General features: G+C 53.6%; 12 protein-coding genes and 1 non-coding gene across 13 annotated transcripts; 3 read left to right on the top strand and 10 right to left on the bottom strand.

Annotated features, from left to right (window-relative positions):
- Window positions 1-627: 627 nt before the first annotated feature.
- On the bottom strand, window positions 628-699 carry LRP88_10367. The gene has a single exon. It is a non-coding gene; the product is annotated as a tRNA-Gln (tRNA).
- Window positions 700-2166: 1467 nt separating this feature from the next.
- LRP88_10368 (rRNA (cytosine-C5-)-methyltransferase NOP2) lies at window positions 2167-4182 on the bottom strand (the record flags this gene model as incomplete). Its single annotated transcript, XM_083246831.1, has 1 exon — window positions 2167-4182. One exon carries the CDS (start codon window positions 4180-4182, stop codon window positions 2167-2169), a length of 2016 nt encoding a protein of 671 aa, XP_083097944.1.
- Window positions 4183-4593: 411 nt separating this feature from the next.
- Window positions 4594-5253, top strand: LRP88_10369 (cell-cycle control medial ring component-domain-containing protein; the record flags this gene model as incomplete). The annotated part of the gene is made up of 2 exons (XM_083246832.1): window positions 4594-4704; window positions 4753-5253. The coding sequence occupies 2 exons, from the start codon at window positions 4594-4596 to the stop codon at window positions 5251-5253; spliced, it is 612 nt and encodes a 203-aa protein (XP_083097945.1).
- Window positions 5254-5581: 328 nt separating this feature from the next.
- On the bottom strand, window positions 5582-6455 carry LRP88_10370 (actin-binding ADF family protein; the record flags this gene model as incomplete). Its single annotated transcript, XM_083246833.1, has 6 exons — window positions 5582-5722; window positions 5781-5829; window positions 5885-5958; window positions 6015-6198; window positions 6387-6397; window positions 6453-6455. The coding sequence occupies 6 exons, from the start codon at window positions 6453-6455 to the stop codon at window positions 5582-5584; spliced, it is 462 nt and encodes a 153-aa protein (XP_083097946.1).
- A 946-nt stretch (window positions 6456-7401) lies between these two features.
- LRP88_10371 (chaperone ATPase HSP60 domain-containing protein) lies at window positions 7402-9277 on the bottom strand (the record flags this gene model as incomplete). Its single annotated transcript, XM_083246834.1, has 3 exons — window positions 7402-8918; window positions 8971-9112; window positions 9173-9277. 3 exons carry the CDS (start codon window positions 9275-9277, stop codon window positions 7402-7404), a joined length of 1764 nt encoding a protein of 587 aa, XP_083097947.1.
- A 2176-nt stretch (window positions 9278-11453) lies between these two features.
- On the bottom strand, window positions 11454-13128 carry LRP88_10372 (uncharacterized protein; the record flags this gene model as incomplete). The annotated part of the gene is made up of 3 exons (XM_083246835.1): window positions 11454-11522; window positions 11580-12895; window positions 12948-13128. The coding sequence occupies 3 exons, from the start codon at window positions 13126-13128 to the stop codon at window positions 11454-11456; spliced, it is 1566 nt and encodes a 521-aa protein (XP_083097948.1).
- An 829-nt stretch (window positions 13129-13957) lies between these two features.
- On the bottom strand, window positions 13958-15112 carry LRP88_10373 (uncharacterized protein; the record flags this gene model as incomplete). The annotated part of the gene is made up of 1 exon (XM_083246836.1): window positions 13958-15112. The coding sequence occupies one exon, from the start codon at window positions 15110-15112 to the stop codon at window positions 13958-13960; it is 1155 nt and encodes a 384-aa protein (XP_083097949.1).
- A 921-nt stretch (window positions 15113-16033) lies between these two features.
- On the bottom strand, window positions 16034-16633 carry LRP88_10374 (uncharacterized protein; the record flags this gene model as incomplete). Its single annotated transcript, XM_083246837.1, has 4 exons — window positions 16034-16068; window positions 16120-16409; window positions 16461-16513; window positions 16562-16633. The coding sequence occupies 4 exons, from the start codon at window positions 16631-16633 to the stop codon at window positions 16034-16036; spliced, it is 450 nt and encodes a 149-aa protein (XP_083097950.1).
- A 1092-nt stretch (window positions 16634-17725) lies between these two features.
- Window positions 17726-18142, bottom strand: LRP88_10375 (uncharacterized protein; the record flags this gene model as incomplete). Its single annotated transcript, XM_083246838.1, has 1 exon — window positions 17726-18142. One exon carries the CDS (start codon window positions 18140-18142, stop codon window positions 17726-17728), a length of 417 nt encoding a protein of 138 aa, XP_083097951.1.
- An 870-nt stretch (window positions 18143-19012) lies between these two features.
- LRP88_10376 (uncharacterized protein) lies at window positions 19013-19528 on the bottom strand (the record flags this gene model as incomplete). Its single annotated transcript, XM_083246839.1, has 2 exons — window positions 19013-19294; window positions 19388-19528. 2 exons carry the CDS (start codon window positions 19526-19528, stop codon window positions 19013-19015), a joined length of 423 nt encoding a protein of 140 aa, XP_083097952.1.
- A 918-nt stretch (window positions 19529-20446) lies between these two features.
- Window positions 20447-21236, bottom strand: LRP88_10377 (uncharacterized protein; the record flags this gene model as incomplete). Its single annotated transcript, XM_083246840.1, has 2 exons — window positions 20447-21109; window positions 21165-21236. 2 exons carry the CDS (start codon window positions 21234-21236, stop codon window positions 20447-20449), a joined length of 735 nt encoding a protein of 244 aa, XP_083097953.1.
- Window positions 21237-24113: 2877 nt separating this feature from the next.
- LRP88_10378 (uncharacterized protein) lies at window positions 24114-25478 on the top strand (the record flags this gene model as incomplete). The annotated part of the gene is made up of 3 exons (XM_083246841.1): window positions 24114-24268; window positions 24549-25400; window positions 25454-25478. The coding sequence occupies 3 exons, from the start codon at window positions 24114-24116 to the stop codon at window positions 25476-25478; spliced, it is 1032 nt and encodes a 343-aa protein (XP_083097954.1).
- A 542-nt stretch (window positions 25479-26020) lies between these two features.
- Window positions 26021-26710, top strand: LRP88_10379 (uncharacterized protein; the record flags this gene model as incomplete). Its single annotated transcript, XM_083246842.1, has 2 exons — window positions 26021-26184; window positions 26461-26710. The coding sequence occupies 2 exons, from the start codon at window positions 26021-26023 to the stop codon at window positions 26708-26710; spliced, it is 414 nt and encodes a 137-aa protein (XP_083097955.1).
- Between the last annotated feature and the right edge of the window lie 50 nt (window positions 26711-26760).

The raw sequence follows: 26760 nt of genomic DNA on the forward strand, positions 1-26760 counted from the left end.
TTTTGATGGATTTAATGTTTTGATGCCAGCGCCCCAAGGAGGGAAGGGCTGTTGACGGACGATATGACCATGTATTCTATGGAAATCACTCAGGATGGGTGGGCTGGCTTTCGGTTCGGTTCGGCTGTCATGATAGAGAAAAAACGGTGGGCGGGACGGGATGGATGGATGTGGAAAACCCCTACGATCTGGGAGTGGGGGATCTAATGACGAGACGAACTTGATGACTTGTTTTAATTGCAGGATACCTACCTACCTACCTACCTACTTTTTGTTCATTCCTTTAATTTACTTTCATTTGTTTCGAGGCGTTAGGAGTATCGCGAGGCGTCAATGGTGTGCGAGGTGAAAGTTCGGTGGCTGGGACGCCTTGACTAACACCCGTTTCTCAGTGTTACCGAGACAACAAGTGGAACAGTAAAAAACCAAGAGGTTGGTCTTGCTGGCGTTGTGGTCCCTCTTTTGCTGGCATGATGTTGTGATGTACAGATGCTTTGACTTCAGGTGATAGCAACGTATGTCATCTGGTAGTGTCATGAAGCCAAGTTTACGACTGACAAGACAAAAAGAAGAGGTCCGAGGTCGTTTATAAGCCAGTTTACGACCTGTCTCAGACCTCAAAAAGAAAGGTCTCAGAGGGAGTCGAACCCTCGCTGGCGGAATCAGAATCCGCAGTCATAACCGTTAGACCATGAAACCAATCGATGAGTAAGTGGCTCAGAATTGGTAATTATAACCGCCAACCCTTGAGTGACTAAGACCGTTGCCCTCCCCGTCTTTCACAACATCACAACGATAGTTGAAGCGATATAGGTATTATCGCCTCCCGCGGCAGCAGAATTATCTTACTCGGCGATTTAAGGGTCTAGATCGAAACCAGGGTCCCTCCCTGGAGATGGGCGATCATACTGTCTCAGAGTCACTGAAACATTCCTTTTATCCATAAAAGGCTGACTTTGACTTACACTCCGCCCTTGACCCCTATACGTACACGCTCGGAGTTTTCCGAATTTGTCGTCTGGATAGTGTTGATGCTGCTACAAATGAATAACTAAGCCTTGTGTCGAGTGATGGAGACGCGGAGACGCTGAGGATGGGCAGTGGAGTTTTGACTGCTATAGTTGTTGACTGCGGGACATCCATTTTCAGGATGATATCTGCCTCACGCCCCTGGGAAGAGTCAATGGTACTTACCCCGATTCCCTTCGAGGCCTATTGCGAGCCGAGATGACACCGGAGAAACGGGAGGTTTGCTCGGTGGCCTTTGTTCTTGAAGGTAGGTGTCTACTTGAGTGACCTTTACGGGGGCTGAGACCATCGAGAACGGTTTCGATATGAAAGACAGAAACTACTTGATACTTGTGTCAGGGGGAGGGAATTCCATAGGCGTGAATATTAATTCGGTCGTCTGGCCCGAAAGAGCCGACCCTATGATGGTCTCGCCCATATAGTGAGACTTGAGCCGAACGTAGTCTACAAACGCAGGCCGCCTTCTTCCTTGAGTAAAGACCCTGTCATATATAATATCTTCGTTGATGAGCCCGACTTTGAGACCGGTAGCTACCTGGAGCTGTGATATTTGTGTCTCGAAGATTGGTAGACCGCTGGGCCATTCGAGGTTCGTCAGGGGCAGAATTGAGGCTGAGACCGTTGTAGGGAGGTATGAGTCTGGGTTGAACCAGAGGGGCTGAATTCCACTTAGGCCTACCCACTCTAACATACCTACTGGGAAATCAGTTGTCCCATGAGGGGTGTCATGGTTCTGAAGAAAACACGATGCCGAAGCCCTAGGTAGACGAGGACAGAGGTTGAGATCCTTGACTTGAGCCCCTGAGTTTGAACACTCTGGCCAGGCAGCTTTTAACCTTGGATGTCCAGTGCTCGCTACTTCAGCCCCGGATCTCTTAAGACGTGAGGTTGATAATATTCAGAATACTTGAAGCTCCTACTCCTTTATGAATCTTCTACTTCCATCATGTAGACTTCACTTATTCTCATCACAAGTATGAACAATGGTGGGCAGAATATTCATCCACTTAAAAGACATCACTCTTGTATTATTCCAGCCATGAGATTGAAAGCAGCACAACTCTAAGATATAGAAACAGTTTACACCCAGACCCCTTTTTTTGGACAAATAAACGCCCGCTCCAACGGTTGGTATATCTACTTTTTGCTCTGCTTCTTGGCCTTTTTGCTGTTACTCCTGGGATCCAGACCTCTCCTGCGCATGGCGTTCCTCCTGCCCTTCTCCATGTACTCCTGGTCCTCGTCCTCGTCCCAGCCTCCAAAGTCGTCATCGGCCTTGGACTTGGGCTCCTCGTCGTCATCGGTAGCGATGGGCGTCTTGTCGATGACCTCTTCCTCTTCATCTGCAGGGCCCGAGGAACGGTCGCGGGGTGCGGACGACTTGAGGGGTGTAGGTCCAATCTTGTGGAACTTGGCGACGAAGAAACCGTCGACGTTGTAAGTGTGGGGGTAGTATCGGCGGGTGTGGCGCATTGAAGGGTCAAACTTCTTGCCCATGTAGCTCGTGAAGCCCTCCTTTCCAAAGGGCAGACCGGACTCGACGAGACGGACATTGGGACGGCGAGAGAGGGCGTACTGGACGACCTGCTCGTTCTCCTCAACGGTGACGGAACAGGTCGAGTAGACAATGTAACCACCAGTCTTGGAGGCGTGGTTAACCGAATCGATGGCGGCGAGGACAAGCTGCTTCTGGATGTGAGGCAGCTGCATAAAGTCACGCTCCGTCTTGTTGGTCTTGACGCTGGGATCCTTTGCAATAACACCGGTACCGGAACAGGGAGCATCAAGCAGGACACGGTCGAAGCCGCCCATGGGCTTAGGGAACTCCCGGGCGTCGTAGTTGGAGACGACAACGTTGCGCGTGCCGAGACGGTGGATGTTACCGATGAGACCCTTGGCTCGGGCCTTGTTGGGATCGTTGGCCACGATGACACCAGTGTTCTTCATCATGGCAGCCATGTAAGTCGTCTTTCCACCGGGAGCAGCGGCCATATCCAGCACGCGCTCGTTCTCCTGGGGCTCGAGGGCCATGCAGGGCAGGAAAGATGAGGCAGCTTGGAGGATGTAGTGGCCGGCGAGGTACTCGGGGGTAGCACCAAGGGGAACGTTGCTCTCAAAGACCTGGAGACCAACCTTGGACCACTTGCCGACGGGCTCGAGAGTGACACCACGGTTGATGAGGGCCTGGGCGAGGTCACGGCGGTGGGTGCGTAGGGTGTTTGTGCGGATGACGACAGGTCTCGCCGACTCGTTGGCCTCGAAAAAGGCAAAAGCCTCGCGGGGTGTAAAGAGGTTGAAGAGCTTCTCAGCCAGGTACTCGGAGTAGCCGTAGTATGCGCAGATGTCCTTGATGAGCTGTGTCGTGTACTCGGTTCTCGAGCGGCCGTCCTCGGAGAGGTTGGCAAAGTCGTCGAGGACGCGGATGGTTTCGGTGATTCTCGTTCGCAGGAGCTGCAGATCGGGCGCCAGCAGGGCATTGGTCTTTGTGAGCTCGTCCTCGTCCTCGTCATCGTCTTGTAGAATGTGAGGCTTGTCGCCGTGGATGTTGGTCTGCAGAGCGTCCTCAGCCATCTCGGCCTCAGCCTCGGCAGCGTCCTCGGCCATTTGAGCGTCCAGTTTCCTTGAGAGACCCTCAATGTTGGCGGCTGTGAGCTTCTCCTCGGCGTCCGACTCGTCTTCATCCTCGGACCACATGGCCTTTGCAGCGCCGCCTTCCTCTTCTGAGTCGAACACAGAGTCGTCGTCGGACCCAGAGGCGAGGAAATCGTCCTTCAACCCAACACCAGCGTCGGAAGATCCATCCTCCAGATCCTCCAGGTCAAACTCATCATCCATCTCCTCATCAGAGAGATCCTCCAATGCCGGCGCAGGGGCCTTGCTCTTCTTGCTCTTGCCATTCGCCTTGGGCGCGGGCGGCGCAGCCTTCACAGCCTTGGCTCCCTTCTTCTTGGTAGCATCCTTCTTAGCAGAGTCCTTCTTGGCGACTCCATTGCTCTTGGGCTCGGCAGCCTTGCTGGTTTTCCGCTTCTTCTTCTCGGGGGCCTCAACGACGGGATCGGCAGGCAGACCGGCCTTGCGCTTGAGCTTTGCAAAGTGCTCTTCCGACAGGGGTTGGGGCGGGCCCTGCTTCTTCATGCGACGTCCGACACCCATCTTGAAAGAGTGTTATCAATCGGTTGTGGGAGTTATTAAAGAAAAAGATTGAGACGAGACGCGAGAGGCCGTCTTGTCTTTTTTGGCTACCAAAGAAAAAGGCAGTCCCCGCCGAAACTTTTTTCTTTGCGCAACGATAGCAAGGGTCCGATAAGATGGTAATCTCCACGTGATCCACGCTGTGGTGGAGCTACACCATTCCCCAAGCCCAAGGCGATGCTCAATGACGATGATCTGGACACGGTCAACATTCTTTGCTTGGACTCGAGTCTCGATATTTTGCCTAAATCTCCCCAAGAAGCTTTATTAGGACTTGGGAGTCTCGTTTACCATCATCTTTAACTCTACCACCTCCTACTACCTCTCCCAGCTCAACCCCACCTCGAGCTTACCTCCCATCGCGAGCTCACCATGTCTGAAACCGCCTTTGCCCAGACCTTCCTCGGGTCGCTCCAGTCGCGACCTCTCCGACTCTCTGCCGACCATGTTGAAGATCCCAAGACCTTCCCGGCTCGGCCACCTGTACGAACCTAGCATATACCGCACCCGCGACTCTTCTAACAGCCATAGTACATCATCCCCCGCATGCCCAAGGCCATGAGCAAGCCCACCCACCTCGCTCCCGGCTCCGAGCGAAGCGTCACCGTCTCCCTCAAGTCTCTGCGCAACCCTCCTCTGAGCATCAAGCTCAGCTCGCAGCCCCTCGACACGTCGGTCCTGGACATCAAGAGCAGCGTCCAGAAGCAGACCAGAATACCCGTCGCAAAGATGAAGCTGTTACACAACAAGAAGCCCGTGCCGGACAGCAAGATCCTCAAGGACCTCCTAGGGGATACGGACATGTCTATCGAGTTTACGGTCATGGTCATTGGCGGAGCCGCTGCCATCCCCCCTGAGGAACCCGAGGCCGCCCCTGAAGTGCTGCCTACAGGCAAGGAGGCATTGGAGACGGAAGAGTTCTGGAGCGACCTCAGGGGATTCTTGATGCAGCGATTAAAGGATGAGACTCAGGCGGAGGAGCTATCCGGTCTCTTTAGATCGAGTTGGCAGTCCAGCCAAGCAAGTCCATGATATATCTCGGAGCGCAGACATGATAGACGACACGATAGATGAAAAATGGCAATAATTCCACATACCAGCATGCGAGTTTATTCCCGTGGTACGGTACATGGTCAGGGCTGGCAAATCTGAGAATTTACGTATCCGCCCAGAAGTAAACTCGATGGCTCACGTCCCTGACGGACGTCCACCATCCCCGTGCTCCCATCCACAGTTGCACTCTTACATCATGGTTGTTTTGGTCTCTCAACGCTTGAAACGACCCTAGATATGCTCAGTTATGCCGGCACCGCTTCTATAGAGTGCGGGGCGGCTAGTGGGTTGATTCGTGACAGCGCGCTTAACCAGCAAGACCCTTGCTGACGGTCTTGATGATGGTGTCGTATTCGATATCATCAGTGTCGTTGGCCTGGAGCTCGACCGCAATGCCAGTGAGTGATCGCTTCAGAGCCTCTTTGGAGGAGGCGTAGATCATCTTAGGCTAGTGGGGTGTCAGTTCATGGTTCGCAGCGAGGCGAGGACAGACAGGGGTTACTGACCTGGATGCCGGCATCATCGGGAGACCAGGCAATGAAGGCGAGCTTGTTTCTGAAAAATTGTTAGGACATGTGCCTGTGCCTGACTCTGGGCTATTCAAACGCACCGGATACCGTCGCCAGAGGCCAGGCTGTACTCAAAGTCGTAGACGGCGTATCGGGGACCCTTGCCGACAGCGCCCTGCAACCTGTCAGATTCTTGCCCGGATTCCTCGTCAGTTCATGAGCGGGGCGTACCGTTCGGCTCTTGGAGGTGGCGTTGATGAGCTTCTCACGGAACTCTTCCCAGTCCTTGTCCTCGGAGGCGTGCTCGACAACAATCTCCTTGTAGTCGTCCGAGAGCTTGTAGACGATGTACTTGTACTTCTTGTTGAGCTTCAAGTCATTGTAGGCAGTTATGCACTCCTGGGAAACGGTGGCTCTGGAACACGGAGGCGGCGGGTTAGCGCGGTTGTCTCAAAGATTTGAAGCTGCGTGTGTTTTGTTGTGTTGTGTTGTGTTGCCCCGCGGCGGCGGCGTCATGGTCGAGGGGGAGGGGGGGAGCATCAGGCGCGGGGGGGAAACGGCGCGCGAATAAAATGGAGCGAGGGAGAGAGCGAGAGGACGAACCCGGATTGAGACTGAAAAACATGGTTAGATAGAAGATCTTGCTGGAGGAGACGTCGGTGAGCTTACCATGGTTGCGGTCTACGTCAGGAGACGGGCGAGATCTTGGGAATGAGGGGCGGACGGGCTGGCGGGAGCTTTCGAATTAGCTATCAGGACAGAGAGGATCAGGCGCAGCAGAGGTGCAGAGGGGGAGATGCAGGTGCAGGGCCAAGTGGGGAGGCGTTGGCGTACCGGGAGAGGAAGAAGATCGAGGTTAAGAGTAGTCGAGGTTCAAGATGAAGAAACAAGATGGAAATGGGCGTTGTAGGGAGGGTCGTTTGTATCTTGGGGGTTGGGCGGATTTAGGCGGTAGGGGGACTGGGACTTGTCCCATAGAAAGGCGGGGCCAGACCTCTTGCGGGAGAAAAACACCACCTGGCCTACCTACCTTCTCCCCCACCACAACCACCACCCATGAGGAGGCCTTCCACGTGACTCCCCTGGCGTGCGTGTCAATTGTGGCTCGTCAGCTTATCATCTCGTCCAGAGCTATGGCGAGGCGAGGCCGTGCTCCTGTCTGTGCTGTCTCGTTGTCGTTGACGACGACGGCCTCAGCAACTCATCATCATCTCATCAATGCTACAGACCCCTGCCTGTTGTCCCGCCCGCCGAGCCCGGCCTCGTTTCGGTGAAGCCTAAACGAGGCATCAGCTTCCAATCAACCCCTTACGAAACACAGCCCAGGCAACCAGAGACAGATGTATGTTTATAGATTTCTTTTTTTATTCTTTCTTGATCTCATGTCTTTTCATGCTAGTGCTACACAGTCAATGCTATTATACAGGGCTCAAATGTGGCCTGAAAATCTGCAGGGGGTATGAGGACAAGGCCGTCGTGGTGGTCGAGAAAAGGTAGGTAGAGTAGAGAGAGGGGAGATTGCAAGGCCACTGTCCCATGATAACACGCAAACCATGTGCGCCGTCCGTCCAGCTTTTTTGTTGTACATCATATCATCCCAATCACATTATTCCGTCTCTTACATCATGCCTCCCATGCCACCCATGCCGCCCATACCGCCCATGCCACCCATAGGAGGTCCAGCAGGACCCTTCTCCTCGGGAGCATCGACGATGGCGACCTCGGTGGTGCCTAGCAGAGAGGCAACACCGCTGGCATCAATGAGACCAGTGCGGACGACCTTGAAGGGGTCAAGGATACCGGCAGCAATCATGTCGACGTACTCGCCCTTGGCGCTGTCGAAGCCCTTGTTGAAGTCGTTGGCGTGCTCGTCGGTAAGCTTGCCAATGACGACGGAACCCTCGAGACCGGCGTTCTCAATGATGGTGCGGGCAGGGCGGGTGATGGCGTTCTTGACGATGCTGACACCGAGCTGCTGGTCAAAGTTGGCAGACTTGACCTCGCCAAGGGCGTGGGCAGAAGCCTTGATGAGGGCAGTACCACCACCAGGCAGGATACCCTCCTCAACGGCGGCGCGGGTAGCGTTCAGGGCATCGACGAAGCGGTCCTTCTTCTCGCCGACCTCAACCTCGGAGGAGCCACCGACCTTGATGACGGCGACACCACCAGAGAGCTTGGCGAGACGCTCCTGGAGCTTCTCCTTCTCGTACTCGGAGGTGGTGGGGTCAGCCATGACGCCACGGATCTGCTCGCATCGCTGAGCGATGTTGTCCTTGGCACCGCTGCCGTTGAGGAGGATGGTGTCCTCCTTGGTAATGGTGATGGAGCCAGTGGAGCCGAGCATGTCGGGGGTAGCCTTCTCAAGCTTGACGTCGAGCTCGTCAGTGAAGACGGTACCGTCGGTCAGGATGGCGAGATCGCCGAGGATGGACTTGCGGTTGTCACCGAAGCCGGGAGCCTTGACGGCAGCGACCTGGAGCTGGCCACGGAGCTTGTTGAGAATGCAGACAGCGAGAGCCTCACCCTCAATGTCCTCAGCAATGATGACAAGAGGTCGTCGCTGCTGGGTGGAGACCTCAAGAGCAGGGATGATGTCCTGGACAGCAGAGATCTTCTTCTCAGAGAGGAGGATGAGAGGGTTCTCAAACTCGACCTTCTGGGACTTGGTGTCGGTGATGAAGTAGGGGGAGACGAAGCCACGGTCGAATCGCATACCCTCGGTGACCTCGAGCTCATCCTGGACGGTCTTGCCCTCCTTGACGGTGATGACACCCTCCTTGCCAACCTTCTCCATGGCGTTGGCAATCATCTGACCAATGTGGATATCACCGTTGGCGGAGATGGTGGCGACCTGAGCGATCTCGGCGCTGGTGGTGATATCCCGCTTGTTCTTCTGGAGGAACTCGACGACGGCCTCGACGGCAGCCTGGATACCGCGGCGGAGATCCATGGGGTTGCAGCCGGCAGCAACGTTCTTGACGGTCTCGGAGAAGATGGCGCGGGCGAGGACAGTGGCGGTGGTGGTACCGTCACCGGCGACCTCGTTGGTCTTGGAGGCAACATCCTGGAGCAGCTTGGCGCCGAGGTTCTCGAACTTGTCCTTGAGGCTGACAGCGCGGGCAACGGTCACACCATCTGTTTTAGTTAGTTAGATGCCGATGAAGACGAACAGACTGCTTGTACGAACCCTTGGTGATCTTGGGAGAGCCGAAGCTGGACTCAATGAGGACATTTCGGCCCTTGGGTCCGAGGGTGGTAGCGACGGCCTTGGCGAGGGTGTCGACACCGGCGAGAAGAGCAGCGCGGCCCTCAACACCAAACTTGAGCTCCTGTAGACATGTCAGTGACCCAATTCGCAAGCCTAGGATCTCAATTCATCATCTTCTTACCTTGTGAGCAAATCGGACCTGCTGGCTAAGACCGCCCGCTCGGTACTTGGTGGCTGCCGAGGACAGGACAGAGGCCCTCGCCCGAGTGCTCAATGCGCGCTGCATGATGTGTGAATTAGGGGGGTATAATGTGACTGAAGAGAAAAAGGAAGAGGAGGAAGAACGCTCGGGAGGAATTCGACCTTGGGACGAGGACGGACGAGCAGGGCGAAGAGACGGGGAGACAAGAGGTTGATATGATGGCAAAACTGGAGAAGAGCTCGAGGTCCAAAAAAATCGTCGCTCGGAGCGTCGGCAAAACATCCACCCAGAAGCGAGTCTAGGCCTGAAGAAGCCTAGCGCCATCGCCGGCCGCTTTCCACACCTTTCCAACGACGTCCGTGAGACTCGCTGGACGAGGTCGCTAACCCCCTCCAAGAGGCGGCGTTTGGGCCCTGGAACTCATATTACCGGAGCCATAGCCGAGGCGACAGACCTCTGCGCACCGCTGCGAGCCCTCTGGCGCCTTTTGACGGGTCACGAGCGGCTTTCAATGTCCAGCGAACGGCTCCACCAACGACTCCATCATGACAAATGTGTTGGCTGGGGTTCGCTCTTGTTCTCTGGGGCTCGAGTAACCATGCCTGCACTATTATTCGGTAGATGCAACATGGGCGTTGAAGGTGCCGTCTATGTGTGAAGAAAGCCGAGGAGAAAGAGGAGACGGTCGGGGACGCATTGGCTACAGCTGCTGATTCTATTTACTTGTGTAGATCCTCTGTCACTTCAATTCCAAGTTCCGAGACCTGTTGCAATCTTTCTCTGCTCGGCACAACTCTTCTCTCCCAATTCTATACCTCAAAGCCCAGCCACAAGGTGCTCTCGGCTCCGGCTCCACGTAGTAGTTTGTTCACTTCTTGTGCCAAAGGAATATGCTGCATAGGCCCACTCTCTGCAGTCTGCAAGGCGCGAACAGAGCATAATTGGTGGCTGGACAAAAATATTGAGGCGATGACGGGAAGTAAGCATTGGCTGGAGAGAGGAATAGGAACGGGAAGCAAGAAGAAGCAACGATGGCAACATTAAACATTGAGCAAGGGCTATCGCCTGGATGGAATGAGTCAATCGTGTCACTGAATATGACTTTATGAACAAGACGCCCACTAACAAGCTAGTCCTACTTCCAAGAACAGGGACCTCGGCTCCAGTCACCAAGCGAAGCCTGCAGCTCACCTTAATTGAACTACCACTGGGATAGTCACTGCCGCCGTAGTTGGTATTACAAATCCTGTGTATTGCTCATGGGCATCAAGGACTTTTTGGTGATAAATGTTCAGATGTGTCATCCAAAAGCATATCTGTGGCTCATCCATGATGATGCAACATACATTACCTTCAGCATTAGAGCGCTCATGTCGTCAGCCTGCGCCAAGCACTATTGTTCTTTGAGCGACGAGGAACCCTAGAATTGGATCGTCGGGCGAGTTGTTCCAGAGCCAAGGGAAAGAGGTTGTTAAACGCATGTTCCAGGCTGAGATCCGGGATGCCTCGATCCTCCAACTTGGCACGTTGAGAGAGAAAGTCCTTGCGGAGTCGGACAAATTCGTCATGAATCTAGAACCAAGACTCATGAAATGGCAGTCGAAGGTGAGTATGGTGGGTGTGGTGTGTGGTGCGTGGTGTGTGTGATGGGCCAGAACGGGCGGTCGTGGTGTTATGGCCCGTCTATTTATATGAGCGAGTCAGAGAAACCGAGCCTCTCTATCATCCTGTTTCGCATCCATCTCCCAGGGAAGAGCGAGATTGAGGAGCTTCAGCAATTACAAAGAAGCAGCACATTCTCCCCCTCGGACTCTGAAGCAAAGACCGCGGCGGTAGACATGCGCGTTTCGCTCATAGAAAGACTGCGCTTGATCTAGGTATGATAAAGTAGTTCAGCACTATGTTTTACTAACTTAAGTCTGTACACATGTTAGATATCCCATAGAAATAGAATGTATCCAGAGAAGCGTCAATAGTATCAAAAGACTCAATACTTGGCAAAGGTAGTTCACGTCACGGCAGTACTTGATAGTGGTGATGCGATACAATCATAATACACTCTGCCATGGACAGATGACTCCGAGTCGGTATTCCTCTATATGACCAAAATAAAAAAAAGAAACAACAAAATTACAAAGTCTAAAGCCCAACTCCTGTTCCCTCTCGGGGAACGAAACGGAACAGCAACCAGCGACATCCTCTCTCTCTCTCTCTCTCTCTCTCTCTCTCTCTCTCTCTTTTTTTTTTTTTATTTTTATTTTTACTGGGGGATAAACCACCCAGGGCAACCCCTCTTCGAAGGGGACTCCTCTCCCTCTCCCTCTCCCCGCTATTGACTGATGTTAGTTGTTGTTCGTTCATGTAAAGCATTCAGGGGAAAACTTACCATCCTCTTCAGGTTTTGCGAAAATGCGGGCTGGCCTTGGCCACCCGCCCCGAAGAAGACATCGTCGGCGACAGAGCCTGCGACAGGGAACTGGTAGGTTAGGTCGAAACCATAACCTTGGCCACCAGCTGGGAAGCTGGCAACCCCAGTCCCGCTGCCGAGGATGTCTCGCGGGATGTCGAGTCCCGCAAACAGGTCGGTCTGGTTGATCTCCTCTGCCGCCGCGAGTTGGGCGGCAGGGAACCAGGACCAGTCGGTGATGTCGTTGACATCAAAGGGGGGAGGGGGAGGGAGGGAGGCGGCGATGGCCTCGGCGTCGAACGGAACTGCCGGCCCAAAGGCTGGCGCAACAAAAGTTGCGACCGGACCTGGGCCGGCGAAGTTCTGGACGCTGTTGTCGGCGAAGGGGGCGGCGACGGGAACAGGCTCAGTCTCCTCTTCCTCGGACACTGAAGACTCCTCAGGCCCCCGCGGGTCTAGCTCGACCAGCGGATAGCCATCAAAGTCTACAGTGTCCGATTCCGAGTCAGACTCGGCCGGCTCGATCATGAAGGCGGCGGTGGAGGCTGTGATGGGAGAAGTAAACACCAACTGGTACTCGGGGGAGGCCTCGTCAGAGAAGGCTCCCGCGTTGTTGGTGAGAGAGTCGGTCTCAGGCCCATCGAGGTACGCTCTGGGAGACTCGTCGTCGTAGTCGGCAGGCAGTTCAGGAAGATAGTCGTCAGCAGGCTCGGACAGGAACAGGCCAGGAGACTGACACTCGGACTCTGCAGATGCCGGGAGGGAGGAAGGGCAAGACACTTCGGAGCCAGGAGGAGAGAAAGGAGAGGAAGATACGACAGACTCAACGACGGAGGGCTGAGGAGTGTGGTGACGGCGGCGTCGGCGACGAGAGACAGGAGTGGGAGTGACAGGAAGTTGAGCAACAGGAAACGTATGTGCTTCTGGGGCGCCAATGGCAGCCTCCATCTGAGAAGTGAAAGGGTCTTTGATCTCAGGAGCATCGCCTAGGCTGTACTCAGGGTGATAAAGAGGCTCGGTGAAGAGAACTTCACGAGTGGTGGTTGTGTCGTCGCCGTCAAGATCTGCACGCATGACTCCGCGAACAGTTCTGTCGGCGCGAGGGGAAAGGGGAGGAGGGACGATGTGACCTTCAGCGATGAGGTCGTTGCGATTTCGGCCAAGCCACTGAGTGATCGAACTTCCACTGGAGCCGGGATTGAGTCGATGAGCAACTTGGTCCCAAGGCAACCTGATCTTGGCTCTGTTGCATTCATACACAAGGACTTGGAGTAGCTTGTCAGACATCCGAGGTCCTAAAGTAGTGTTAGAATTGAGGCAAAGGGTCAATCAAGGCGAAATACTTACGAGTCCATGAAACAAGGTTGCGATCCTTCTTGCGGCCGTTGAGAGAGCGTTGCTCGGCGGTAGGGAGGTGATGAGTGTGAGTCCAGGCTTGCTGAGACTTCTTGCTACGGCGGCGGGAAGGGGTCGGCGCGGAAGCAGAGGAAGATGAGGAAGCAGACTTGGTGTGACCGTACATAGACATCGTGCAAAGTGACTTGAAGACGTAACGTGAAGTAAGTGATAAGTAAACGTGACAAGTGACTTGAACGACGAACTGAGTGAATGATGAATTTGAATCGAAGATTGAGTTGAGTGTGAAGATCTCTTGGATTCAAATTCTGGCGAAGAGGAAGAAGAGAGCAAGGAGGAGAGGAAGAGATGAAATCTCTTATGGTAAAATGTGCGAAGCTGCCAGTGCTGGAGCGTGCCCTGAGTGAAGCCATCGCCGGACGGTTGACAGCTGCCAGACGGCCGTCGAGGAGGAGTCGCATATCTCGACGACCATCAACCCAATCGCTTGCGCCGTCACTGGAAATCACCTAATCTGGAAGCGCACAACCTGAATTGGAGAATTAGGTCAGAATTAAAGGGCAGCGCGTCTCGTGGAGGACGGCCCTGACGGAGAGGATCGCGGTGGTGAGGTTGGTCGTGATGCTTGGTGGTCGCATTTGATATTGACATTTTGCAACACCACCACGTAGAAATTTTTGCGATGATGATACATATAGTTGAATTGAGATGATAAGCTTCGAATGTAAGATCTTTTTAGGGCCATGATTCCAAGCGCCTGTCCTGTTTGCGCAGAGTGTTCCGCATTGGCGTCACTATCAAGTTGACCCAAACGAAGACGTTTGCACGTTGATTTGCAGTCACCGAATTGCGTAGCCGATAAAGTGTCGCGAATACTCCTCTTTATTAAAGAGAACTCTTCTCATGGTGGTGACAGGTCTTGGTTACATACATGAGGATGCTTCAACCCGCACCTCTGCTCGCATCCGTAGTCATGTCCGAACCCACCCAGCATAAGCACCCTAGTTCGTACGTCCAAACTTCTGAAAGATTCTCTGGATCTTAGAACGGTCTCTGGCACTCGCGCTCGAATTGTTTCTGCTGCGCATGGGGCTGTCTCGGGCCTCGGCCTCACGGTTCAACTCGTTCAGGCGCTGAGTGCGCATCTCGATGTCGTGGATGGCCTGGCGCTGGGCCTCGAGGAGCCCGTTGAGTGAGGCTTGCGTCTGCTCCTGTAAAGCCGAGGCGACAGCTTGATTGACGGCTTGTGGAAGCTCAGTGGCGATCTGGGAGAGCTGGTTGGCAAGACCATGGGTCATGGCGAGGTTCTGGGTGGTGGCTTGGATGTTGAAGGCCTGAGGCTGGATCATGGTCTGCAGGGCCGAGACGGTTTGTTGCTGCATCTCGATCTGCTGGCTCATGGTGTCACTCTGGCGTCGAAGCGTGTTTGCTTGAGCGTCCAGCTTGCCCACGTTCATGCGAAGAGGACCGGTGGCGTCGGCGATGCCTTGCTCGATGGTCTGCTCGACCATGGAACGCATCTTCTCGTCAGAACCATTCGCGTTGTTGCCCTTCGTGGTCTGGCCGTTGTAACCGTCGTTGCCTTTGTGGGCGTTTGGTCCACGGCGCTGGGGCATGGCCTTGTTAGCAGCAGCAAAGTAACGGTTTTCATGCTGAACAGCCTGAAGATATGTGTCGACCCGACGGACTGCTGCACCCTCGGTCTCATCCTCCCCACTCAAGACATCACGTTCTCTGATGCGGCGGGTGATTTCAATGCGAAGGTGGTTGTAAGCCTCAGGGGCAGGGCACATGGGATTACCGCGAAGTTGCCGAAGCCGTGTCAGAGCCTGGTAGTCCTCGATGGTTGCATCAACGTCCATGGGAGACGCTTTGGTGGTAGGGAACTCTCCATTGCGTCTCGCCTCTGCCAGCTGCGACGCCATCATCTGCAGCTGGTCAGCTGGATAGATGCTACAGCCCCGTGTCGACGCCATGAAGTTGGTGTTCTCCCTGGGGGTCTCGGGCTTTTGGAGAAACGCCTCGATGGGCGACTCGGGATTGACGGCGGTGGTAGCTTGGGTGTGGGCTCTCTCGCGGGCCACGAGATCATTAAGCTGCGATTTGAATCTCTGCAGCTGAGAGGCCGATGATGGGATATTAGAAGGTGGCGACATGAGGGGGTCTTCTTAGGCAGAGCCAAAAGGTGATAAGGGAGCGTTGGTTTGTTGATGTGTTTTGGTGAAGCAGTAGATGTGCTTTGACAGGTCAGCATGGCGGTGCGACAAAGGATGGGAAGAAACTCACAAGATGTGAATCAATAGAATTCTTGATGCTCAAGGCTGGATTAACGGGTGTAGGGCACCTTTTGCGTGATGGAGATCTGCCTCGAGATAATCAAGAGAAGGAAATGTCGTTGCACATGTTCAAAGGAGGGACGCGGCGGGAGCCATGACGTGAATGCAGAATGAATGAATAAAGGTGAGTACCGAAAAGAGAGAAACAATAGAGAAGAGATGGCGTTGTGCGGCCACGAAGGGAAGAAAAAACACAGGAATAAAGGCCTACAATGGAGATGAATCGAGGCCAAGGCGGTGGAGAATGGTGATGGAGAATGTGGTTCACAAACGACCTTCACCCACGCCTCGCATTATTCAATAGCTTGCAGCGTGTTGCCTGGTAGATATATAAACATGGAACCCACGGTCAGGATGTAAATTAACGCGTGACTGCGCCAGTTCGGAGAGAAATCAAAGAGTGTTGCCTGACAGTTTGTCGGGAGGGGGATCACTTGGTGTTGACAGTCGGGTTTGTTTGGAGCATCACGAGACAACAAATATTCACTGGAGAACACACAAACTCAAGAATTAAATGCTTCAACTATGGAACATTGTCCACTCGATGCTAAGATGATATCATTGTCATTACTTCGTTCATCCCCCCCGACCATATCCTCGACGATGCTGCTACTCCGACTGTCACATCCTAATCAGATAACTAGGTAGTTGCAACAGAGATCTCGGAATAGGTGTACGAAGTCAGTGCTTTACTTCCAAAAAAGATCCTCCATCAGACGATCATGCGCTTGTCGCTTTGCTCTAGGAGCTGCCCTCCTCAGAGGCGGCGGGAGGCTCTGCCAGGGACGTTAGTTGATGAGCAGAAGCGACAAGACACTTGAACGTACCGGTGAGGGAAGAACCACGAGACTCGCCAGAGTCGCTATCCTCCTCCTCCTTCTTGACCTTGTCCGTCTGCTTGCCACGCTTAGCCTTGGGCTTGGACTTAGCCTCAGCCTCCTCGTCCTCGTCAGACTCCTTCTTGGCCTTTCCGCGAGCAGGCTTCTTCTTGGCGCTGCCAGCACCCTCGGCCTTAGCCTTGCGCTTGGTGGGAGTGGCGGGAGCGCTGTCGCCTCCAGCGAGAGCGCCAGGGCGGCTAATTCCATGGGCCTTCAGCATTCGCTCATATCGCTTCTGACTGTTGGTGTTTGTGTCAGTGTCTGCTTAGGTGAGGAGGGGTGGTACTTACGCGGCGGCCTTGGAAACGATGGCAAGCTCATCGGCGACAGCCTGGAAGTCGGGCTATGCATGTCAGTTACTGTGAAGAGATGCGAAAAGAGTTGAACTTACTCGGCCGTTGGACGTGTGTCCAATGCAGGAGACGAGGAACTTGACCTGATCGGCGGGGTCTTGCTTGGACATGGTGACGGGTGTTTGGACTGCAAGCGCGTCAGGATGAACAGAAACTCAAACTCGAGAAGACGAATATGCAAGGGGAGGGAACGCAGAGTGAAAGCGATGGGAAAACTCACGATCGTTGAACGAAATGTTATGGTTGAGTGTTGCGCTGTGTTGCGAGGCGAGAATGTGCGTGGTGAACAACAAAGTGTGGATGGTGAAAAATAAAAGAAGAGAGGGAGGCGATGCAAAAAGTCGAAGGACAGTTTATGTCGAAAAACAAACGCGTCGTGTCCGCCCAAAGAGGAGAATTACGACTGGCAGTGGCCTGGCAGTGGTGAAGGTGAATATGAGCACCAGGTGAGGCGAGCCAGGCGACGATTAACCAAACAGACGACGTCCACGATAAGTCTTAACGGCCAATGAGCGAGGACTAGGTTTGGATGCGCTGAGAGACGGGTTTACAGGGCAGTTTGGCACTCATCAGGCTCTGCAGTGCAGTCTCCGGGGCGACGAGCTGCCTCTAGTCGCCAGCTCATTGCCTTGTGGTGCTGTGAACTCGGACAACAAGTTCGAGCCTCAAGAGATGGGTACAAATGAGGTCATAGATATTCTCAGCCCACGACCTCAGGTCCTCTAGCTGTGACATGCGCTCTTCAGCCCGTGCCTGTGTCCATGAAACCAGTGCATGGGACATTCAGGGGTTAACCTGCGTCGCCTGTATCAACGCCTACGGGCAGGAAAATGAAAATGTGACAAGCCCTAACTCGAGATTGCACAACCAGGTAACCATTTCATTTGATTTTGCAAAAACCGCTCTGCGCAGCTGCGCGTAAAAGCCGAGTGTTGTTCGTAGGTAGTCACCTCACCTCCAAGTGTGTGATGCTAGTTGGATCACAGGCACCACAATCACAAGTCAAGAAATTCAAAGTGCAGAAACAACTTAGAGTAATGTCCGAATGCCTCCATTTCATCTTAGTGCCACATCTCGATAAGATCGACAACTACTTGAGCGGATATATCATGAACCCCAAGGATGCGGCCATACCGCCATCATGCTTGCGACACCACATATCAACAAACCCGCCAACGAATCTCAGTCCGATCCAAGCAAGTTCACTCAGTGTCGTCGTCAACATCCTCAGACTTGACCTCCTTCTTGTCCTCGGCCTTGACTTCACCCTTGGCCTCCTTGGTCTCCTCGTCCTCCTCGTCCTTCTCGGCCTTCTTGGCAGCAGCCTTCTTGCGAGGAGTGGCGCGCTTCTTGGTGACCTTGTCGCCGGCGGCGGCCTTGCGGGGGCTGGCAGCGGCGCCGCTGCTGGACTGATCGCGCCAGCCGTGGCGGACAGACATCTGGCGGAAGCGTTCTTTGGCGCACTTGGCGTCCTTGAGACCGAGAGTGGTGGCGACGGCGTCCCAGTCGGCGTCAGGCTTCTGGGTCATGTTGTCGAAAATGGCCTTGATGAAGCGAAGCTCACCGTCGGTGAGGCCAGTGGGGGCACCCTCCTCAGTGGTGGTCTTCTTGGGAGGCATCTTTGTTGATGTGTTTGGGGCTGCGGATGGGTCAGCTGTGAACTGGGAGGTGAGGCGCTCGAATGAAAGACTTACTGTGATGAAAGGTTTCTTAAAGAAAGACGGAGCTTGGAGAGAATCCAGGTGGTATCTTCAGATTTTCTGAAGGTTTGCTTGCGGGAGCGTAGAGAAAGGTGTTTGTGGGATGGAAAGTGTTTGGAGGTGAATGTTTAGGAGGGGAGGTTTTATAGCATGGGGGTAGGTAGAAGAATCACCAGAAAAGAGAGACAATAGCGAGGTGCAGCCACTGTAAAATGGAATTCAATAGCTATTGTTATTCTGTATCTGTGCTGGAGAGCATTAGCTTGCAGTGTCAGGTCGGCAGTGAAACTGAGAGGAGCTGAATATGAGGCGGGGAAAGGAGGCATGGAACTGAGATCGGTCAAAACGGGAGGAAAAGAGAACGAGTGCCTTCATGGGCACAGAATAGGTAATTAGGGCTTTCCATCGGGGTGCTCTCTCAGAGAGCAGAGCATCGCTCAGTAGAGTATGGCAATATCACCAAAACTGGTGTGGAGTTGTGCTTTGGCCACAGCCTTCACTCGACTGGCACTGTTTGACCATGTTTGCAGTCTATGTCTACGAGAGGTGAAAACAGTGAGATTAAGTTCTTTTTGCTAGGCAAATGCTTTCATGTACCTAGATCATCGGTTTAATTCCTCATGATGTCGTATCTTGTGGTATAGTACAGCCACTTCAGCTATCATCTACCTCCAGATCACACGTCCATCCTGGTTCAGTGAATCATTCCAAAATTCATCCACCATCATAACGGAGCCCATCATCCGAGATCAGCACTCTTGGTCGGGACCATGCTGCAGAAGGGCAGATTTAGAAGGGATCAGCCTTGGTGTTGTTAGGGGCGAGCTCGTCCTGCTGCTCGTCCTTGACGATGGGCTGCTCCATCTCCATCTTCTGGTCCTCGTCCTCTTCAGCCTCGGCAGGCTTCTCTTCTTCCTTCTTGACCCGTCTACGGCCCTTGCCCTTGGTGGTGCTGCGAGGAGTCTTGGCCACCTTGGAGGCGCCCTTCTTGGTAGGGGTGGTAGGGGCGCGGGGAGTGACACCAGTGTCGGTAGAGATACCAAGCTTGCGCTTGACCTGACCGAAGCGAACCTGAGATTTAAATGTCAGTACGCGATATCAAGTGAAGTTGTCCAGGCGACAATGGAGGTGGTGGGTAGTGGATGGGGCAGGAAGGGTGCTCACCTTGGCGACATCGGCGTTCTTGAATCCAGCCTCAAGGGCGACAGAGTCCCAGTCGACGTCGGCCTTGTTTCGGGTGTGCTTGACGATGCTGAAGAAGAGCATGGCCTCGGCGGCAGTGGGTTCCTTCTTTGCGTCGGACATGATGTTCGTTCAACGTCGAGTCTTATCTACAAGGTCAGTTCAAACGATCATCAAAGGCCAAACGAGAACAAAGGCGATAAAACTCACGTTTGGTAAAAGACTATGAGTCGCCTTGCGATGTGGTTGCGGTGGGAGGTGTGAAGACGGCGAAGTGTTTTGGAAGAGGGGAAGTTTTATTTCACCAGAGGAGGAGAGATTGTTTTCGTTTTCAGGCTTAGGCAGAAGGTGGAAGCAAATGAGGAGAAATTCTGCAATCACAAGGGCAGGCCTGTGCTGTTTCTTAGACGAGGTTTGTAGAAAAGGTGGTGAATCGGCCAGTCAGGTGCTCAGCATCAGAATTAACCAATCTGGGTTGACGATGCAAATACTCGAGACAATGTCGACGAATAGGGACATTTTTCCAGTCAGGGAAAAGGTCATTTGCCAAGTTAGTGTGAAAACATATTCACCATATTTGTCTAGTCGCTAATGAATAGGCACGTGGGAGACGATCCTGCTAAACACGAAGTCAGTTGGTTGTATCAAGGAGTTCTCGGAAAAGAAGAGCATCAACACATGACGAGCAGAAACAGATGGAAGGTACGCCGCTGCAACACCAGAACGCTCAATTTCAGACTGCACCTACGGGATGCTATTATACAACTTCAATACCAAGCAGGCAAAATCCAGCAACCCAAGCACGGCAGCCATTCCATATTTCGATTCCATCTTGGGAGCATGTTGTAGTAGAGATGTTTCAAAAACAAGCCATTGCAGAAACAAATACCAGACGCGAGCAAGCACCAGAGAGAAGGTCTCCATCTCAAAGTAAATCATTGTCATTAATCATGAAAAGCAAAGGCAAAAGCATTCTACCATATCTCCAGTTTTGTACATATGTCATCCTCTATCCGCAGTGTTTTTTCTTTTCCGTGGGTATCAAAAGTGATGGTCGTTGAAGTGATCGGTCCACTCGGGGCTGCAATCTGCCAGAGAGGCAGCGCCGAAGTCGATAGTCCCCGGACTCTGGCCGCCGCTGACGGCAGTCTTGTAGGCCGTCAGGTCGTAGGCGGCGTCAAACGTATCAAAGGTTGACTGCCCCAATGTGAAGTCATGGGAAGGCGGTGCCATAAGGTCCTGGGGGCAGTCCATCGAGGGACCAAAGCCGTTGCGCAGTCTGAGGTCCTCAAGGGATGCAGGGTTGATGGCAAGACCATGGGTCATGTCATCGCTGCAAGGGGTGAGGAATCGAGGGTTCAAGTCGTCTCGGTTGTCGGTGAGGTAAGGTGATGAAGTCGACGCGGGAGAGAACTGGGCAAGATAGCCAGGTTGACTAGGTTCCTGCTTGATCTTGGGACTCGGGCGAACTTGGGCATACGACGAAAGGTTCACGCCCGTCTCTGCCTTGATGAGGCTTTCTCTCTTGGCCGGTTGCGTCTTTTTCGACTTGGTCACCCGGGACTTGTCGGCAGTGCGGTTCCTCTTCTGCGGTTCATGTCCGTTGACGGTGGCACGGAACCTAGCAAAACGCATCCTCGCAGCGTGTCCGTTTGTGATGGGCTGGAGGAGGACGGGATCCGCGGCGACTTGGTTCCAGTCGATCTGTCCAGGATGGTAAGTGGGAGTGTCGGGGGTTATCCGCAGCTGAGGGACTTACGTCTTTGAGGTTCTTCTGGTTGAGGATGGCCAGAAGGAACCGAGCCATGGCGTTCTCGCTGTTGGGAGTCATTATGAATAGAGTAGAGTATAGATAGTGTTGTCGAGGACGAAGCAAGGATGGTATTGGCGACGTGCAGCGAGAACGAGGCTGCGGAAGCAGGCAGAATAGAAAGGACGATGGCGAGTATATAAATCAGAACATGTATTAGGCAGCTGTGGCAGCAGTTGCCTCAACGGGAGCGTGAAAATTTTGGAATCGGGATCTAGTAGCGGCCCGAATGCAAGGTTGCGGGTTGAACTGAGTCACAAGTGGTTGTCACCGAGAATCTCGATGCCGTGAACTCAAGGTTGCAAGGTTCGACAGCAAGGCTAAGGCACTCCCGAAGGCGATCGACTGGTTGCAAGGTGTTACAGGCGAAGGCGTGTGATAGGAAGCTTGCAGGAGGAGTTGAGGGTTTTCTGGCCAACAGGAGAACCAGTAGATGGACGAGGCGGAGGGGACAACGGGCCGGGCAGGGCCTCTCGGCGGGAAACCCGTCGGGGGGTGTCAGCTGAGCTGTGCTAGGGAGAATTTGACGTGTTGGAGCTGGTGTGCATGTGTAGCGTAGCAGTAGCAGATGTGGTCATGTAAGGAGTTGAAGCCTGAGGAAGCGTGAACTGCAGAGGGAACAGGTAGAGAGGTAGAGGCGCAGCACAAGAGGGAGGAAGGAGAGCAGAATGGAAAGAGCCTCTGCTGAAAGGGGGCGGCAGATGCTTGCATTATGTATGTACCAAGACTCCCGCTCTCTGCGATGCCACCATCTTCTTCTGTGGGGGAACAGCGAATACGCAGCCCAGGCAGCCCAGGGGATCCATGGATCCAGGCACACATGGGATGGGGATGGGGCCTGTGTAATCGCACTGTAATGCGCAAGCCCATCTAGGGCCGAAAATGTCTGAGATGGCGGTCATGATGCCCCATAGTTGCCTGGTGCTACGACTTTTTTTCCTTGTTGGCTCGAGATGATCCCTCCCGCTGCTGATGGATGGATGGACAAGGAAAGTAAATGGGGCGCTCGCGACGAGGGGCTGTGACGGCCGCGAGCACCGCGTAAAGTGGTTGCCCACCCCCCGCTAAAACCCACTAAATCAGAGTCTAAGACCGCCCCCCATGTCCCCTGCCGCCGGGGCTAGGTGTGCTGCAACCACTACATTACAGCGGCTCGCCGCAGGTCCCAGCAATAGGTTTGCATCCAGATTCGGTTCGTGAGAGACAGATTCGACAATTGAGACAGCAAACTTCACGCTCTCTCTACGGGGACTTTTAATGATGGAATGAATGGAGTTTTTCTATTGCGACTCATCTGCGACATGTCCAAACTTTGCCATGTCCGTCCGGGAGCTTTGCCGACTCCTATCGCTCAATTGCGCCACGACAAACGGAAGACAAGCTTTTGGTCCGGATCTCAATCGACAGAGGCAAGCTAAAGCGGGCTCGGACAGGGGTGTCAAAGCCTGGAATGGAGTGAAACCACAACGTGTGACTCATTCCGCGGGCCACCGACGAATTATCTCTAGCACATCGGGCATCCGACATGTAAGAGCGCAGGGGGGGAAACGATATGGGGTGGACATGGTTGGGCGGCCTGGTTATCCCATGGCGATACAGTAGCTTGGACGGCCTCGTGGCTTCGAGTTTGCCGATGGTGTCTATATCTATTCTACAATTGGCTCGGGCATTTGAATTGAGCTGGAGCTTGTGGTGTGCAGGGAAACAAAGAGTTGATCGTTCAATGCATGTTGGGCAGAGTAAATTGCCTGAATCGCAAGGAAGTAAAAAAGGCAGCTGAACAGACCTCACCCCCTATGACAAACCCAAACAGCCTCGAGAATGAGAAAGAAATGATTGCGCCATGCAGCCGATCCATCCAGGTTTGCTTTGCCCTTTTCTGACGCTCGGCTGAGGGGTGTGGCCTGGAAAAGTTGGAGGATGGTGCTCTGCCGGCCAGCGTCGCAAGCGGTGACGAGCAACACGACGAGCAGCAATTCCACCGCCAGACGAGCTCTGAGAGCCTGGAAAATTCGCAGAGGGAATAACCTAACTCGAAAAATGCATCTCAAGGGCAAACGGCCGCATCTATGGTCGCGCATGGGCCCCGAGAAGACATCAACCGTCGTGGAGGGCATGGGATGAAGTGGGATGGGAAACGCGACGGGCGCGAATCTGGTGGGACACTGTGCTGCCTGGCTCCTCGCCAAGTCACCACGAAAGCACGTGAGCCCCTGGCCCCTCGTAAATTGTCTTCTCCCTGGGCTCCACCCGCGTGTCCTCTTTTCTTTCCCCCTTGCAGGAGCTGACGCGAATTGACGCCTGGCTGACGGGGTCGTTCCGTTGCCACTCCGTCAATGCTCCGTTTCCGAGCCGTTCTCCGTCTTGAATGTCTGGACCGTCGCTGAAACGCCTTTGTCTGTGCAGACCGTCCTTGACTCGTAACCTCTTCTCGTGCGCCCGGCTAAACCATGGTATACCCTCGGTTAAGCCAGAGCATCTAAATGACAGAAGCATCATCGAGTCTCGTCATCAGAGTGTGATTTGACTTTTGTCCTGGCGAATTGCCTTTCAACAAGTCCCTTGTCGTGATGATCACCCTCGTCGACCGTCTACCGTCTCAATCCCTCGTGGATTTACAATTTTCCCTGCAAAAGCAAATGCTGTGCAACACCAGCCTTCGGGACAAATATTGATCCGCTCCACCACTACCCCATGCCAAGGCGACGCTCGGGCCACATGCCTTCCAAGGTCCCCAACCTCCTGCCTCAGTGGCTCCCTTAGCAATTTCTCACTATCAATTTTCCCATTGATCCAGCCGTTGCCTTAACAGCATCTAACCACCTCGAGTCGTCTTGTCGTCCATCACACTTCTGTGTTCCGTCCTGCTTGCCCCAGTGTCTGTTACTGTCCATCGTCATGAACAACAAGAATTGGAACGACAGAGCAGACAAAGATCTGTTCTTTACTATACTGTCTGTCAAGAACATTGGTGTCATAAGCGGCGCGGAATGGACCACCATTGGCAATCACATGAGAGGCCTTGGATATGGCTTCACTAATGAAGGGTGTCGGTAAGTTGTCGTGATCTCTTCTTATCAAAGTGTCATTGGAATTACAACACGTGATGGTTCATCATCTGATCGTGTTCCGTGTTGCTTCTTTATGATGGATGAGTGTTGCTTGCGCTTCTTCTGGGTACCTTACACGCGCCGTTGGCGTTACATGTACTTGCCTCATATGAGACATGTCGATCGACCGAGGCCAACCAAGATACTCGACCCAGACATCCTACTCTTCCAATTTAACATGTTCTTCATGATACTGCTAGACATGCCACTAACACTGGTCCAGTCAACATTTCCAAGGTCTCCGACGAGCCCAGAACAAGGCAGAGTCCAATGGTGGCCTCAACGAGAACTCACGCAAGGTTGATCCAACCCTGAACCCGATTACTCGCCGTCCAGGTCCTGGTCGAGGCCGACCCAGGAAACAGCCTCCTGTTCCCGTCGCCGGTGTCCCCGGGGAGGGTATTCCCAACCAAGCCATGGGTCTTGTTACACCAGGGCCGCACGCTCAGCCCGTCCAAGGCTATGGTGTTCCTCCTGGTCAAGCCATCCTCCCTCAGCCAATGCCAACCACCACAGCTGTTCCTGGTTCTGTTCCGGCTCCAACTCCAACTCCTACTGCGGCTACAGTGCCTGGTCCTCCTGCTCCCGTTGCTGCTGGTCCTCCCGCTGCACCTCCCACTGGCCAGTTGGTATCTCATGCGACATATCCCAGCCCGCCGCGTGCCCCTGAGCTTCCCCAAAATCCCCCACATCTACACCCTCTTCAGCATGGACCGCAAAATCAGGAGCCCCGACAAGAACCTCCCCGAGATCTTAGAGAAGGCACCAACACAAGTTCAACCTCTCAGCCTCCAGCTGCGGAACCCAATCATCAGCCACCTTCAGAATCTGTAGGGCCGTCGGAACACCTTGTGGAAACGAACGAGGATCTCGACGCTGATGCTGATGCCGATGTGGTGGATCCTATCGCCGACGTGGATGTCGATGGCGATGCTGATGCTGATGCCGACGGAGACGAACCTGCTGCCAAGCGACCACGACTAAGCTCACCAGATCCGTCCAAGGAGGTGATGGACGATGAGGCTGTTCTGGCGCTTGCAGCCCACAGCGGCCCTGCTGACCCATTCCCTTCTGAGTAAGCCATTATCAGTCCAGTCTTGTCGTGGTTGGAGATGCTAACTTTTATAGTTTTGCTACGTACGGAGAGGCATGAGAAGCAGCAATCTGCAACAGTGATACCATGGGCACAGGCGTTAGAAATCGGTAGAAATCGGGAGTTGCTCGAACTCGGTCTCTTGTTGTCGGGAATCAATAGGTTTAAGCGGGAACTGGGTCTTTTTGCGCGGCGCACACGACGCCGCAGGGTACTACTACTACTACTACTACTACTACTACATACATGGAACGAGCCTCGATTGTTTGGAGTTTGATGGCGGATACATGTACGGTTACATGCCTATCTACTTGCCAGGAGTGGTGAGTTTGATGGGAGATGTAGATTACCTATGGCAGCTATCATAGGTTCAACGAACGAACGAACGAACGAACGAACGAGTTGGCTTTGCCGGTGACTTTAATGATTGTGACTGATAGAAAGGTATCCTAAATATGTACTAGGTTGATTCACCCGGCCTTGATCCTGACGGGTATAAATTCTCGGCTTAAAAGAGCAGCCTAGACTTGTTCCTCCTTTCTCCTGCATCCTCACTTTGCAACAACCTCATCGGCCAACACCAACCTCACAACAAAGCCAAGATGCCCAACACCAGTGACTGGGACAACGCCGACTTCCTGATGGACCTCGGGATCGCGCTCTTCACGGCTGCGCAGGCCAACAAGGCGCTCCCCGTCCCCGTCAAGGAAGCCGTCGAGGCTTATCTCAAGGAGCGCGGCTGGAAGACCTCCTTCGACGCAGTTCGGTAGGTGACCACTTTTTCTTTCTCTGGAACTCAAACTTGAGGGTCGATTTGGCTGTTGAGATTGCTGCTTAGCCGGGGCAAACACTCGCTCTCTTGAGCAGCAACTCGAGACTAAACCCATTTCCCTCCAATTCGAGCACGCATTCCCCTGCACATGATTCACCGAGCTTCGAGCTGCACCTGGATTTGGAAGCCTAAATCTTAGGACCTGAATAGGTGATAAGTCTTCTCCTCTCTCATCTCATGCATCACATCTCCTCATCCATTCTCCATCAGCCCTGGGCTGCACCACGTTCCCTCATCATCACCACCTCTTTTACCCTCCCCAACACGTCCAAACTTGTCGATATACACAATGGCCAAGCGTCAGACCATGCAGTGGGACGCCAATGTCCACGAGGACATCCTCATCTGCATGTTCCAGCATCTGAAGCTGAGCAACGAGGACTGGACCAGTGTTATGGCCGAGTTGCAGAAGCTGGGGTATACATTTACTGGAAGTGCTCTTCGGTATAAATTGGCTTGATTTGCATGCATTTTCTTTTACCCCTCCATGTTTTGCTGCCTGGCATTTTT

The sequence above is a fragment of the Fusarium phalaenopsidis genome (genome assembly GCF_050370095.1).
Source record: "Fusarium phalaenopsidis strain FUZ10S chromosome Unknown contig_32304, whole genome shotgun sequence".
Lineage (NCBI taxonomy): Eukaryota > Fungi > Ascomycota > Sordariomycetes > Hypocreales > Nectriaceae > Fusarium > Fusarium phalaenopsidis.